Source organism: Phacochoerus africanus, chromosome 1 (genome assembly GCF_016906955.1).
Source record: "Phacochoerus africanus isolate WHEZ1 chromosome 1, ROS_Pafr_v1, whole genome shotgun sequence".
Taxonomy (NCBI): Eukaryota; Metazoa; Chordata; class Mammalia; order Artiodactyla; family Suidae; genus Phacochoerus; species Phacochoerus africanus.
This window is the reverse complement of record NC_062544.1, coordinates 53,541,662-53,557,752: the sequence shown is the minus strand read 5'-3', so window position 1 is coordinate 53,557,752 and position 16,091 is coordinate 53,541,662. Positions and strand designations below refer to the sequence as shown.

The 16,091-nt window shown below is 38.9% G+C and overlaps 1 protein-coding gene across 3 annotated transcripts in view; it reads right to left on the bottom strand.

Annotated features, from left to right (window-relative positions):
* Window positions 1-1,758: 1,758 nt before the first annotated feature.
* Window positions 1,759-16,091, bottom strand: part of OXCT1 (3-oxoacid CoA-transferase 1) — a 154,580-nt gene continuing 140,247 nt past the window's right edge. For all 3 annotated transcript variants that reach the window (XM_047766433.1, XM_047766441.1, XM_047766450.1), the window contains exons 16-17: window positions 10,824-10,925; window positions 1,759-2,567 (exon numbers count right to left, since the gene is read on the bottom strand). In XM_047766433.1, the coding sequence (XP_047622389.1) occupies window positions 2,526-2,567; window positions 10,824-10,925 (144 nt within the window). In that variant the 3' untranslated portion in view covers window positions 1,759-2,525. The remainder of the gene's footprint in view (window positions 2,568-10,823; window positions 10,926-16,091) is intronic.

Sequence of the window (16,091 nt, the reverse complement as noted above, 5' to 3'; positions counted from 1 at the left end):
AAAGTCAGAATTCACCTAGATTAACATTGTATTTGTTCTTTCATGAAGGACAATATCTTTTTTCTGGTAAGATCAAAAGAAAAAGCAATAACTTGATTCAAAATGGTAAAGTGTGCTAACTTTACTGTTGGCCACTCCACCAATCTCTGCTGTGTTATTCCCATGTCTGGTCACATCAGTCCCAAATAAGAAAAAAGACAATCACACCAGACTCTATCAGTTTGGAATATTTATTGTATTTCATAGTGCATTTCTTAACATCTATGGTTTAATAAAGAATATAGGAGTTCCCGCCATGGCTCAGTGGTTAACGAATCCAATTAGGAATCATGAAGTTGTGGGCTCAATCCCTGCCCTTGCTCAGTGGGTTGAGGATCTGGCGTTGCTGTGGCTCTGGTGTAGGCCAGTGGCTACAGCTCCAATTAGACCCCTAGCGTGGGAACCTCCATATGCCGCAGGTGCGGCCCTAAAAAGACAAAAAGACTATATATATATGTGTGTGTATATATATATGTATGTATATAAAATCATCTACTTAGGATTTTCCACTCAAAGTGAAGAACATTCTTAGAATCATAGGACAATAAGCAAGTTTGCAAATATAGCAACCATCAATATCATACATTTTCCAAACCATAACTCTAATATGGATGTATATTATTCTCCAGACCTCATAAATTCTTAAAGTCCATTTTACCAGGAGAGCAAGAGTATGCTTGCAACCATTCAGCTAGCTGGAAAGACTATTTCATAAATGGAGTGTGCTCACAAAAAGTCCCTCTCCTTCCTCTAATACGACAGAACTATAGCGTATCTGAAGAGAAAGTGAATTTCCAGAACAACCATCACCTTAAACATGGACAAAGTTCTGTATCTGGTACCAGAGGTATGACACATTGCACTGTACACTGCCTACCTGTGTCTGCAGGGCAGATTCTGGCCTGCCTGCATGGTGCCTGGACTTTTCTCCCATTTGATACCCAGGTTGCTTGGTATACCCTCTGGGCAAGTGTTTGATACCGAGAATACCCCCGAGAAGGTCCTTATAAAACCTTATCTACCATGTTAATTTTCTAAGAATGAAATTCAGTGCTCTTCAAACCCTGGATTTGCTCATCATTATTTTCCCTAGTTGGATAAGGCTGAATTAAAAGTACTTTGTTCAAGGAAGAAGCCTGAGCAGATGAAAGAACATGGTTCTATAAAAAAAGGCATTCAATATTTAGAAACTTTTCTGAGCAGAAAAAAGAGACCCTGAAAAAAAAGGACTTAACTCTCCTGTCATTGTTACTATGGGTTCATGATAAATTATCCCAACAGCCCCTCTTGGCTTAAGCGGAGGTATCGTGCAAGAAGCCCATAGCATAGAGAAAGACTCCTAAGTATCCTTCTGGATACAAAGGAATCCTGCACTGTTTGTAAATGAGAAAAACTCACTACATCAGTTAGGTTTACAGTGCTCTTCCTACAATAAACTTTATTTTATTTTACTTTTTTTTTTAGGGCTGCACCCACAGCATATGGAAGTTCCCAGGCTAGGAGTCGAATTGGAGCTACAGGTCAAATCAGAGCTATAGCCTGTGCCACAGCCACAGCCATGCTAGATCTGAGTCGTGTCCTTGATCTACACCACAGCTCACAGCATGCCGGATCCCTGACCCACTGAGGCCAGGGATCTAACCCCCATCCTCATGGATACTAGTTGGATTCATCTCTGCTGCACCACAGCAGGAACTCCCTTCCTATAATAAACTAATCTTTGGCAAAGCACAGAGGTTGGTTGGCTAGTTTACAAAGGCAACTTCCTGGTTGGATGTTAGCACCAATAGACCCTACATCCTTTAGTCACTCCCACAAACCAGGTTACTCTCCCACACAGATGTTCCTGTTTGCCTTCTTGGGCATCTATTTAATTACAAAAAAAAGGTGGGAGGAAAAAGGATGCTTTAGAGAAACAAGATATAATTAATGACAAAATCAAAGGCCCCCAAAGAAAAGACAGCGGAAACTATAGGAAAGCCCTATTCCTTAAGACAGCGTTTCTTCTAATTCAAATTCACACAAATGTCATCTTTCAGAACTAATACAATGTTGCCTCGAGTAGACTCTGGATGGAATTCTTTTTCTCCCTCATTCTTTTTTTCTATGTCATCATTTAGTTTGAAGGGAGAGTATATCAATGAAACTTTCCTATGGGCCCATCTTGGTACAAACTAACACAATTTAATATACATACCACAGATGATGAAGATAAATTCAATGTGAGCACCAACTACAAAGAAAACCTTCTCAGCACTTAAAAGCTAATAAGAGAATCAAATTTTTCTTTTTGTTTTTCCTTGAAATGTCAGAGTACATCTGAGAGAACAAAGTCTATATGGCTGTATAAAGCATAAGACACTAGAAGAAAACGAATCAAAAACTACTTGTTTGAATACAATTACAATTACTGATGTCTTTTCAATAAAATCCTATGTGGCTAAAATGAAAAGCACACAGCTTGGGACAAATATCTGTTCCACATTTCAAGTTGCGACCTGCTGCATTGGTATCAGTTTTGGTGAAACCTGGTAAAAGAAAGAGAAAAAAATTAACTTATGAAAAAAAAATCTCATGGTATAAACATCTCTCCTTTGAATTTCTAAGCCTGAATGATGTAGGCAACAAGCACTTTGCCATGGACCTCACCTGGAGTTTCTGCATTATTTCCATTCTGAACCACTGGGACAAAGAGATCCTTTTCATTTACATCTGCGTATTTAGTAGTTCTCAACCTTCTGGCACTACAGCCCCTAAATTAAGCATCATTAAGACTTGCAACTAGGAGGAGGCGGATGAGAAGCAGTGGGAGACAAATAAAGGGACCAGATAACCAAATTCAATACTGAGTGGACCACTGAGCTCTGAGACTGATGAAACTTCACTCAGAACAGAGACACACAGAGCAAGGTACAGGTTTCAAAATCCTCAAAATAGGTCCAGTCAATTCACAATTCTTTTAAAAGACATTGAATGTAGTCTTTGGATGACAAAGTTTTATCGGAAATTTCATAATCAGAGTGGAAATGATATAAAGGCAATAAAAAGATTCCAAGTTATTACATAAAGGAGGTAATAGCATTAAAATATTAAATATTAACTATAATTATGTTTTTTAATGTACAGAATAGCAAATATATTCCTAGGAGTATTGAAGCAGAAAAAAATGAGGACAGACCTATATTTAATGGTAAAGCTGATGGAAGAAGAAACCTAAATGTAAGTAGTTTGGCTTGATTTTGACAGATCTTAAAAGGTGTAATGGCAGGTACAGATTTCTTCTTTTAATCTGACAAGTATCCATTAAATCCTAGTAACAAGCCCCATGGAAAGCACAGTAGGGAATATTAACATTTAGGTGATTTTTGAGCCATTCAAGGATGCGACAATTGAAGTGGGACTAATTTGCCTTCAGAACACTTAAAATTTTGTTAAATGAATAAATGAATGAATTAATGAGTGGATTAGATAAGCTTCAAAGAATTAGATGAAAGGTTTCTAATAGAGGACTACCCACTGTGGCACAGTGGGTTAGGATCCAGCATTGTTTCTGCAGGGGCTTAGGTCTCTACTGGGGTGTGGGTTCAATCCCCAGACTGGTGCAATGAGTTAAGGATCCCACGTTGCTACAACTGGGGTGTAGGTCAAAACTGTGTCTCTGAATTTATCCCTAGCCCAGGAAATTCTGTATGCCACAAGTTAGCCAGAAGAAAAAAAAACCTTTCTAATAAGGTTAATAAGTTAGTATTAAAAACAGAAAGAGGCAATTATTTGGGATTAAGGGGATTAAATATTTCTAGTTTTTTGGTAAAATATTTCTTAATAAGTCTTTACAAGGTCAAGAGCTAATGCCTCTTTTTCCATTTTTCTACCAAAAAAAAAAAAAAAGAGAGAGACATGACCATAATAAAAAGGAATGGTATGGCTTTGTACATATCTCAAGAAAATGAGAGCTCATTCAGACTTGTCAGTTCTAAGAACAGATATAGACAAATAGACATTAATAGATAAAAGTCACAGCCCATATTTGCATAGATCTTCAATTTGACTGAAAAGAATAAAGACATATGGGCTCTGAGTATTTAGAAAGTATGTCTCACAAACAATCCATTTTCTTTTTTTAAACAGCAGAGCATCTGTGGAAATAATTTAATGAAATAAAAATTCCTCTTTTTTGAAAACAGATCATTTTCCAATAGGTGCTTTGTAACATTTCCTTCAAAAGGAAACTGGATATCTTAATTTCTGAAACTAAACATCTGATCCCTCTTCTTGCCATGCTGGTCCTATTTGGAGCTCTTAGTATCATTTATATTCTAAATGCGGAAATTGACTTTTATCAGAAAAGAAGAAGCTGAACTTTTATGTAGACTGACTTGGCCTGTCTATTTTTGTAATGATAAACATCTACTAACCCACCATTTTTCATCTGTTCTCTTATGGTCTTGTCAACATTGTAAATCCATGTAAGTGGAAGCAGATTATCCTGCCAAAGTGATGTACAGGCTAAGCACAGGACCATGTGATTTAAGTGCAGAAGCTAATAAGTTGTCTTCCCAGTCCATTGAAATCCAAAGAGTATCCTGTTTAATTCTGGTATAATGCCAGTTCATAATAGAGAGTACAAATTCATTCAACTTGGCAAAGAATGTCTGCAGCTAGCTTCTTTCATATTCCATTGCAAAAATGTTAATAAGCAGGGTTCTGATTTGATTTTTGCCACTAGTGGTTTAGGTGTATTCCTACCTAGAGAATGAGACGAAGGCCCTTTAGAGTAGGAACTGTACCAATTTGTTCTATTGTATTTATATCTCATAGCTGAACATGGGACATACACCAGGTGTTTAATAAATAACTGTGGATGACTAATGACCTCCAAACGTTTATACTTACCACAGGATGTTCAACTATGGATTAAATTTATTTTTAAGTTTCTAAATTAAAAAAAAAAAACAGAAAGAAATATTCTTATTCAAAACAGCCCATAGACATATAGAGTAAAGAAAAACCTATTTTATGTAACTCAAGCATGCATCAGAAAAGAAAGAGGTGAATAACCAATTGAATTAGCTTCCCACTGGAAAAGATACTTTGGAGATAATGGAATTTAAGTGGTAGGATGTCACCTTTCCTTTTTCTCTTTATTTGGCCCATCAAGGAGCTGGCAGTGACACACAGAGTGATGTTAAGTATAGCCCAAAATAAAGAAACTGAACATTTTCATTAGCTTGTCACAGCCATAATATGAAGAACACTTCGGTATTACTTTGACTATTGAAAATGAATTTTTACTGGATGTTTATTTGAGATAATTTTGTCAAAATGTGAGTGCCATGGGAAAAAAATAAACCAAAGAATTCCTTGGTCATAAAAATGGTGGGCAGCAGGTTAAGGATCTGGTGTTGTCACTGCAGGAGCCTGGGTTGCTACTGTGGGTTCACTCCGTGGCCTGGGAACTTCTAAGTGCCACAGGCGTGGCCAAAAAAAAAAAAAAAAAAAGTTGGGAACTAGTAACATAAAAGAACAATAGAAAAACATTTCTGCACAGCATCACAATCAAGGTTTTAAAGGGGGTGAACATGTGCATATGGCTCTTCCAAGGCCAGGGTTGAGGAGAAGCATTTATTCCCACTTCTCATCTTCCCCTCCATGTGGAATGCCACCTATTGGTGTAATACTCTGGCCTCAAGTGTGTCACTTAATGACTCAATTGAATGATGATTTGGGCAGAGGAACTCTGGCGTGTGAAACTCAGCCTGACTCTCCCTCCTCATGGGGATCAGCCTTCTGCAGGGAGCACTGTTTCTGTTTGGCTATCAGCCACATGGAAGGAAGCTCAGCAGTAAAGCCTCACCCCTGGGTAGAAGGCCTCCAATTTTCCAAGGCTGCCTAAAACTAGGAGCTGACATTTCTCCCACTTCTAGGGTTCACACCTGTGAAGGCTTTTGTGGCTATACACCTAAGCCATATCCTTCACCCCAGGCTTTATAATAACGATGATGTTTTTAATTTTACCTGTCCAGCCCCTATAATTGCTCTCAATAGATTGAGAACTCAGGCCCCAAGAAATACAGAGGAAAATCACTTTCTTTATAACAACTGCATTTTGAAGGAGAGTGATCATATTGAATAAGACCTCTGTCCATTATGGATTGGCTTCTCGTGTTGTGAACTACTCCCAACCAGAATTTTATTTTAGATGTGTGGTAAAGGTTCCAGAAATAAAGTCAACACTTGCATTTCTTTTACAAAATTTTCAGTTTCCTTTGGAATTCCAAATATAACATGACTCTTTTTTTTTTTTTTTGGCCTTTTTGCCCTTTCTTGGGCCACTCCCGTGGCATATGGAGGTTCCCAGGCTAGGGGTCTAATCAGAGCTATAGCCGCCAGCCTACGCCACAGCCACAGCAACGCCACATCCTAGCCGTGTCTTCGACCTAAACCACAGCTCATGGCAACGCTGGGTCCTTAACCCACTGAGCAATGGCAGGGACTGAACCCGCAACCTCATGGTTCCTAGTCGGATTCGTTAACCACTGAGCCACAACGGGAACTCCCTAACATGACTCTTAAAGAGACTTTCCTACTAATTGAAAAGAAAGCTCCTTTAGAATACTACTCAGCCATAAAAAAAGAACAAAATAATGCCATTTACAGCAACATGGATAGAACTAGATATTATCATATTAAGTGAAGTAATTCAGAAAGAGAAAGAAATACTATTTGTTTTGGGTTTTTTTGTCTTTTTGCTATTTCTTGGGCCGCTCCCGCGGCATATGGAGGTTCCCAGGCTAGTGGTTGAATCGGAGCTGTAGCCACCGGCCTACGCCAGAGCCACAGCAACTCGGGATCCGAGCCGCGTCTGCAACCTACACCACAGCTCACGGCAACACTGGATTGTCAACCCACTGAGCAAGGGGAGGGACCGAACCCGCAACCTCATGGTTCCTAGTCGGATTCCTTAACCATTGAGCCACGACGGGAACTCCAGAAATACTATTTGATTTCACTTATATGTGGAATCTGAACTATGTCACAAATGAACCTATCTACAGAAAATAAATAAACTCATGGACATGGACATGGACCTACGGTTGCCAAGGGGGAGAGAGAGGGAGTAGGATGGACTGGGAGTTTGGGGTTAATAGATGCAAACTATTGCATTTGGAGTGGATAAGCAATGACGTCCTGCTTTATAGCATAGGGAACTATATCTAGTCACTCGTGATGAAACATGATGGAAAATAATATGAAAAAAATAATATATACATACATACACACACACACACAACTAGGTCATTTTGCTAGTTATACAGCAAAAATTGACAGAACTTTGTAAATCAACTATAATAAAAATTAAAAAAAAAGAAAGCTCCTTTCAACTGGCATTATGGATATTATGAATTTTTTTAAGAAGCTATTACAAGTGATACTTAGAGGACACATTTTCCTTTCATGTATTTTGTTGTTTTTGCTAATTGTACTATATATATAGTATACAAGAAATTCTTAGTGATTCTTTTTTTTTAAATGCCCCAATATTTTATTATAACCATTATTTTTAATACCCTGAAACCACAATTTTGTCATGTACCGCTATCTGATGCTGTCATATTTTGTCTTTTTCTTTGAAGTTCTTTGGATTTTCTCAATCAGTTTACATCCGCATTCTGCATTCTTTGCCCATTCACTTGGACATGTTCTTAGGTATACTGGATCTTTATCAACACATTTTCACAATTACTTTGACCTAGGTTTTACTTTTTTTTTTTTCTTTGTTATGCAACAAACTGTCTGTCTCACTACTCCTTTCTAGAATGCTCATTTCGCAGTATGCAGTGAAGGCTAAGCGGACCTTTTCTCAAACAAATATCTTAAGTAAGTTGCATGTAGTCACATATAAAGTAAAACATCATATGAGATATCTTTTTTTTTCAGCCATACCTGTGGCAAGAAGAAGTTCCTGGGACAGGGATCAGACCAGTGCTATAGCAGCGACAACACAGGATCCTTAACCTACTGAGCCACCAGGGCACTATCACAATGTTCTTTTTAGGCCGACACCTGCAGCAAATGGAGATTCCCAGGCTAGGGGTCTAATCGGAGCTACAGTTGCAGGCCTACACCACAGCCAAAGCAATGCCAGATTTGAGCCGCATCTGGGACCTACACCATAGCTCACAGCAATGCTGCATCCTTAACCCACTGAGCGAGGCCAGGGATCAAACCCGCAACCTCATGGTTCCTAGGCGGATTCCTTTCTGCTGTGCCATGATGGGAACTCCCCAGTGTACTTTTATTAAATGTTTCTTGCCCAGCTATTAAGCAGAACAGCCTACTAATCAGAACACTCCAGTTTCTAGACTTACAGATAATTTGATACCTGTGACTTCATCTGACAGGGTCTAAGGAGATGCCATTGATCAAAAGCAATTCTTCTGTTGAGATGGTTCAGCAAATACTACAAATTTTCATTTCCAGGACAACACTGACATACAAATTAGCATCATATATCAATAGCGTAATTTAGAGGAAAGAAGACTACATGTTAATGTCAAAAGAGAAGAAGGGATGGTACTGTAATAAAAGAAGGGCCATAGAGATATATTTCAATGTAGTAAGATATGGAAACCAGCACTTAAAAAAAAAAGCAAAAACAGTAAAAAATCCATCTTTTTCATTTGTGATTTACTTACATGACTAAAAAAGAACTGTTAACAATGAGGGCCTTCTTTTGTAATTCCCTTTTATAGCAGAGAACTGAACATTCTGTAGATTTCAAAAATACTATCTGCTGAAGAGGTTAACTCATCCACATAGGGAAAAATATAAAGTATGGGAGTTCCTGTCATGCCTCAGTGGTTAACCAACCAGACTAGTATCCATAAGGATGTGGGTTCAATCCCTGACCTTGCTTAGTGGGTTAAGGATCCAGCATTGCGGTGAGCCGTGGTGTAGGTCACAGAGGTGGCTTGGATCTGGCATTGCTGTGGCTGTGGAGTAGGCAGGTGGCTATAGCTCCAATTCGACCCCTACCCTGGGAAACTCCATATGCCATGTGTGTGGCCCTAATGAGACCAAAAAAAAAAAAAAAAAAAAAGAATAGCTTATGAAGTAAGGAGACTTGCTTCGTTTTATCAGTGGACTAAGGAATTCTAAAAAGTTAAACTGTAAACAAATCCCATTTTATACCCCTTGAGGTCACTGAAAAGCTAATTAAAAATGTGCTGTTCGTGGAAAGTTTTGCTGGAAGACTGCTTTTTTTTCCAGAGGGAAATTCAAAAAAAAAAAGTTAATACAAAAAGACCTTCATACAGTACCAGAAACAGCTGTATTAGAAAATGAATTATGCAGAAAACTTGTTTTTACAGAAATTTGTTATGCACTGATAGGTTCCAGCCAAGCATGTAGTACCTAAGGAAGAAATATATGAAATATATGCATGATTTATCAAATAAGTTTTGTCAAATTGTTTTCTCGAGGATGGGTAGATGCAATATTTCTTCTCATTATAAATATATTTCACTTTAACATGTAGGGCTGTTCTTTAAAAGGTATGTGAGAAGCAAATTATTTTTCTTCACTTTTTCAGATATATTTCACCTTTGCTTTTGATTACCTGCAAATGCACTGAGCTGTCTTCCCAATCCCCATTAGGTAGGTGATTGGTGATCCACAAATAAGCACTTATATTAAAGGGTGATTACTTATAGTATTATTCTCTTTGTTTTAAAATGGGATTTGGAGATTTATTTTATTTGCTTTTTAGGGCTGCACCCACAGCATATGGAAGCTCCCAGGCTAGGGGTCAAATCGGAGCTACAGCTGCTGGCCTACACCACAGCCACAGCAACGAGGGTTTGGAGTCACATCTGCAACCCACATCACAGCTCACAGCAATGCTGGATCCTTAACCTACTGAGCAAGGCTAGGGATTGAATCTACATCCGCATGGATCCTAGTCAGGTTTGTTAACCACTGAGCCACTAAAGGAACACCCTGGAGATTTCTTAAGTGGCTAGTCCCTTGGCATTATCTGCTTTGTAAGTCACAGATTTAGGACACTAAGTTTTTCTTCAAAGACAGCAAACACCTATTTTGTGACTACAAATCTGTAGTGTCAAAAGCTCAACATTCTAATATCTCCAATGGATGGAATAATCAGGCATGGAAGTTAATCAAAGAGAAAGTCATAAGCCAGGGATGAGTTTCAAAATAAGGAAGTATCTTCCATCACGTTCTATCCCAAGAGATCAGATATAGTTCCCTGTGCTATACAGCAGGACCTCATTGCATGAGAATTAGAATGCATATAAATGTATGACTGGGTTACCATGCTGTATAGTAGAAACTGACACAACACTGTACATCAACTATACTCTAATGAAAAATTTTTTAATTAAAAAAATACGGAAGTATCATGTATTGTATATGTGGCACACATATTTAGTTAAGTTTGGCCACGGCTGATATGTAACCCAAGAACAGAGGATTGCAAGAGACTTTACAGAAAGTAGCTTAGAGTTCAAGCTCAACCTGCTGTTTTGAACAGCTCCCGGTGGTTGCTCCTCCTCCTGCTTCTGACTCCTGAGCCAAACCCTAGCCCGTGAGTCAGAGCTTGTTCCTGCTCCCACCTGCTTTCATTCAGAGGCACCCTTCCTTCTACTCCTGCAAAGGTCAACTCCAAAAATGATCACAAATTAATGGTTCATGTCCCATAAACACCCATTAATCAAGCTCGGGATATAGGACAAGTGGCTGGATTTGTTCAGAGAAATACTTACTGCAAAATCACACCCAGTGCTCTTTTTTATGTCATCCACTGTCAGGCCTTCCCAGAGTTCAATCAGAGTCAGACCTTTCTTGCTGTCCACATCAAACACTGCCTGTTGAAGTCAAGAAAATGATGATGACAATTTATATCACAGTAATTATTTCATAACATAAAACCAAAATAACCTCTCAAGTTCTTTAAGGACAGAAAAGATCCAGGATAAAAGATTGAAAATCAGCAATGAAAAAATGTCAACGGTAACTACTATATTTCAGGAAGAATAAATGCCAACTCCCTAATTGGCAATCAGTTGTAGAGTGCTGTTGATGCCAGAAAACAGATAAGTGTTGACTATTGATGGCATTTGCTGCAATTATAACCAGTTCTTTAAAATTACTTTCCTTTTGTTAGATCTGACATTTTTGGTCAAAATTTTAATTAGATGATTAATATTGATTTGAAGAAAAGAATGAAGTAAAGCAGGGAGGGAGGAGATATTTGGACAGTGAAAGTACAGGGAGGATGGGGAGAAAGCTGATCAATGCTTCTGGGTATACCCAAGAATTACAGAAAACAAGAGAAGATGCTCTGAAGTAGCTAGGAGTAATTAATTATAAAGGGATAGCTGGCCCTGAAAGACTCCCCCTCCCCTACAAAGGTAAAGACTGAAAGGATAGCTTGTTGGATCTCCCTCTGGTATGGAAATCAAATGAAGATGCTTATGTTTAGGACAAGCATGAGAAAGCTAACCTCACCCTAAACAATATTCCGGTTGGTAACACCAGGTGATGGCAGTGCCAACTGGTACAGCTTGAGGTAGACTCAACCTATCTTGTCTGATTTAGAACACATGAAGTCACACTTAGTCATGTGACAACTTCAGTGGAAGGGACCAACAAAGCCATGTAATATAACCTCCCAGCCAAGAACTCTTCAAACCTTCTCCTGGGGCTCTGTTAGAAATTTCCAGTGGTAGGAGGCTTGCTGTCTCAAGGCAGATTGCTTGATGGGAAGCTATGACTGTAAGAGCCAAACTGCTTCTCTATGACTAACTTGTGGGCTCTACAAGTTGCCCTCTCATGCAACAAGCACTGCTCAGACTTTTGGTTTCTGTGGTTACTATTCTTCAGACTTAAATGTGTACTTTCCAGCTCTCTCCTCTCCTCTCCTCTGGATTTACCTTAAATTCAACTCTAATTTGCAAGCTTAGCAACTTTATTTTCAGCTAGCTTGGAAGTCAAACTCTAAATTGTCATTTTTAAACACACTCTTGGTTAGGAGACTGTTAAGGAGACACAACAACATGCAGGGTAAAGAGCCCTGGCTTTGATCTGGACTGAAAGTCCAGCTCTGCCGACACTATGCAATCTTTGGTGAAGCTGTCTTCGCATCTGTAGATGGATACCAAACAAAGCTACTTCCCCAGATTGTTACACAGGACAAATATAATAATAAACCTACTCTGAGCACATGGCAACATGCCTGAGACTTAGCAGGGCAAGATCAAGGCATAGTCTTTTTCTTTAATAGCTTAACTTGTCAGTTGTGTGTGAACCCAAACCAATGCACCAAAAAGGTTATCTGGCTTCAGTTAATTGATATTTCTCCTCAACAGTAAAATATCAAGGGGACCGGTGATACCTGCCTTCTCTGTTTGCTGGAGGAATTCAAAGGCAACCTGGTTGATCTTACTGGAAAAGATTATTTAAATTTAGAGGAAATATTTGAGCAAACTTCTTTTTTGTTTGTATATTTTTATGTTCCCCCCAAAAACTTTTTTCAGCAGAAATGAGTATTGAGGGGGAAAAAATGATCACTTAGGGATATGTGTAGGCTGCAGTAGGTTATTCAATTACAAAATGACAATTACAGATTTTTTTTTTTAATTGGACACTTTTCTTCTGCAGAAAACATGTCTGGAGAATCATTCATACTGATTTTCTTTCCCCTGTATTGTGAATTTATCAAATTTGATGAGTTTATAAATTCATCAAAATGGAACAAATAAGAGAAAAAGATCCTTTGGGTTGTGTTATTAAGAACAGGCAGGAAAGGGATTTGGGGAGAAGCTAACTTTGGTATCATAAATATAAGGCTTCAGTGATCAAGAAGATAAAAATCTATGATATGACTTACTGCTTTTAAAAAACTTTTAACACTTATCAATTTCTAATTAGTACTCAAAGTCACATATTGGAAAGCTAAGAATCTACAATTTTTTTTAAAAAGCGGGAAATTTACTTTAAAAGTATTTAGGAAGATTTCTATTTAGTGGTATAAAATGTAAACAAAAAAACTTGATAAAAATGAAAACTAAAAGCTACAATGAAATGTTCAGTTACCAAGAATAATATTTAAATTACTTTGTTTTACAGATGAAAGCAATCCTGAGAAACAAAAACCAAGCAGGAGGCATCACTCTCCCAGACTTCAAGAAATACTACAAAGCCACAGTCATCAAAACAGTGTGGTACTGGTATCAAAACAGACAGACAGACCAATGGAACAGAATAGAGAACTCGGAAATAAACCCTGACACCTATGGTCAATTCATCTTTGACAAGGGAGGCAAGAACATCAAATGGGAAAAAGAAAGTCTATTCAGCAAGCATTGCTGGGAAACCTGCACAGCTGCATGCAAAGCAATGAAGCTAGAACACACCCTCACACCATGCACAAAAATAAACTCCAAATGGCTGAAAGACTTAACTATACGACAGGACACCATCAAACTCCTAGAAGAAAGCACAGGCAAAACACTCTCTGACATCAACATCATGACTATTTTCTCAGGTCAGTCTCCCAAAGCAATCGAAATTAGAGCAAAAATAAACCCATGGGACCTCATCAAACTGAAAAGCTTTTGCACAGCAAAGGAAACCCAAAAGAAAACAAAAAGACAACTTACAGAATGGGAGAAAATAGTTTCAAATGATGCAACCGACAAGGGCTTAATCTCTAGAATATATAATCAACTTACACAACCCAACAGCAAAAAAGCCAATCAATCAATGGAAAAATGGGCAAAAGACCTGAATAGACATTTCTCCAAAGAAGATACACAGATGGCCAACAAACACATGAAAAAATGCTCAACATCGCTGACTATAAGAGAAATGCAAATCAAAACTACCATGAGATATCACCTCACATCAGTCAGAATGGCCATCATTAATAAGTCCACAAATAACAAGTGCTGGAGGGGCTGTGGAGAAAAGGGAACCCTCCTGCACTGTTGGTGGGAATGTAAACTGGTACAGCCACTATGGAGAACAGTTTGGAGATACCTTAGAAATCTATACATAGAACTTCCATGTGACCCCACAATCCCACTCCTGGGCATCTATCCGGACAAAACTCTACTTAAAAGAGGCACGTGCACCCGCATGTTCATTGCAGCACTCTTCACAATAGCCAAGACATGGAAACAACCAAATGTCCCTCGACAGAGTATTGGATTCGGAAGAGGTGGTATATATACACAATGGAATACTACTCAGCCATAAAAAAGAATGACATAATGCCATTTGCAGCAACATGGATGGAGCTAGAGAATCTCATACTGAGTGAAATGAGCCAGAAAGACAAAGACAAATACCATAGGATATCACTTATAACTGGAATCTAATATCCAGCACAAATGAACCTTTCCACAGAAAAGAAAATCATGGACTTGGAGAAGAGACTTGTGGCTGCCTGATGGGAGGGGGAGGGAGTGGGAGGGATCGGGAGCTTGGGCTTATCAGACAACTTAGAATAGATTTACAAGGAGATCCTGCTGAATAGCATTGAGAACTTTGTCTAGATACTCATGTTGCAACAGAAGAAAGGCTGGGGGAAAAACTGTAATTGCAATGTATACATGTAAGGATAACCTGACCCCCTTGCTGTACAGTGGGAAAAAAATAATAATAAATAATTTTAAAAAAATTACTTTGTTTTACAGATGAATAGTTTATTTTTTCACCACCATGAAAGGCTGCATTATGGATAAAGCAGTTAGTCACAGCCCAAATGCTGGTGAGGAAGGCATCTTTCATAACATCATTCTAGCAACACAAAACCAAGAAGTCAGGGTCATAAGATCTACAGAGCCTTTTTCGAATGGCAAACTAATGGAATTTTCCTTAAAGGCTGAAAATAGAATTCTAGTCCCATATCTGCTCTCTCAGGGTATCCAGTCATTGCCCATAAAGGCATTGCAGAACTTATTAAGCACCTACAATGTGCAGGGCACAGGGGTAAAGAGGCACCATCCCTTCCCCTGAGGCACCCAACATTCCATACACAGCTGCCTTTCTCTTTACTCATTTTGCTACACAATGCCACCTACAGTTAAGGCTCCAGATAATAAGGTCCACACATTTGTTCCAATGGTGACTTCTCCCTGAGCACCAGATGCACATTTCCAATTGTTTATCTCTGACTGGATGTTCAGGGTGTTAACTTATCTAGGAAAGTCAAACTGAGTATGTTCAAACAGAACCTATTCTTTTCCTGCCTCCCATTGCTCCTCCTACAGACCCTGCCTTTATTAAGGATACAACAGGTCAACCATGCCTCTAGCCAGAAAACTTAGGAATCACCTCTGCCTTAGCAACCATGTCCCATTTGTTACTGAGTCCCGCTGAGTCCATCTCCTAAATCTCTTTAAAATCTTTTGATCTCGTATTTTAGGATCTTGGCATTTCTGGCCAAGACCATGGAAATTGTTTCATCTCTTCTCCCCCTACTTTACATAAAAGCTACAATGCCCTTTGTAATGCAAATCTAATCAATCATATCCCCACCCATAATCACTATATAATTGGAAGGGCTCCCAATTGCCTCCCAGATGAAACACAAATTTTTTTTTTTTTTGGTCTTTTTCTTTTTCTTAGGGCCACACCCACGGCACATGGAGGTTCCCAGGCTAGGGGTCCAATCGGAGCTGTGGCTGCTGGCCTATGCCAGAGCCACAGCAACGCCAGATCCAAGCTGTGTCTGTGACCTACACCACAGCTCACATCAATGCCAGATCGTTAACCCACTGAGCGAGGCCAGGGATCAAACTTGCAACTTCATGGTTCCTAGTCGGATTCATTTCCGCTGCACCATGACGGGAACTCCCTGAAACCCAAATTTTTTAACAAGACACTCACATTGCTTCATAATTTGGGCCCTCATTGTCTTTTCAACCTCAGCCTTCAGAATCTTGAGGGGCCACGCCCTCACTCCACAATGTCCAACTCGCAGGTCCTTGAGTAAGCTATTTTTTCTTAATACCACCATGACTGCC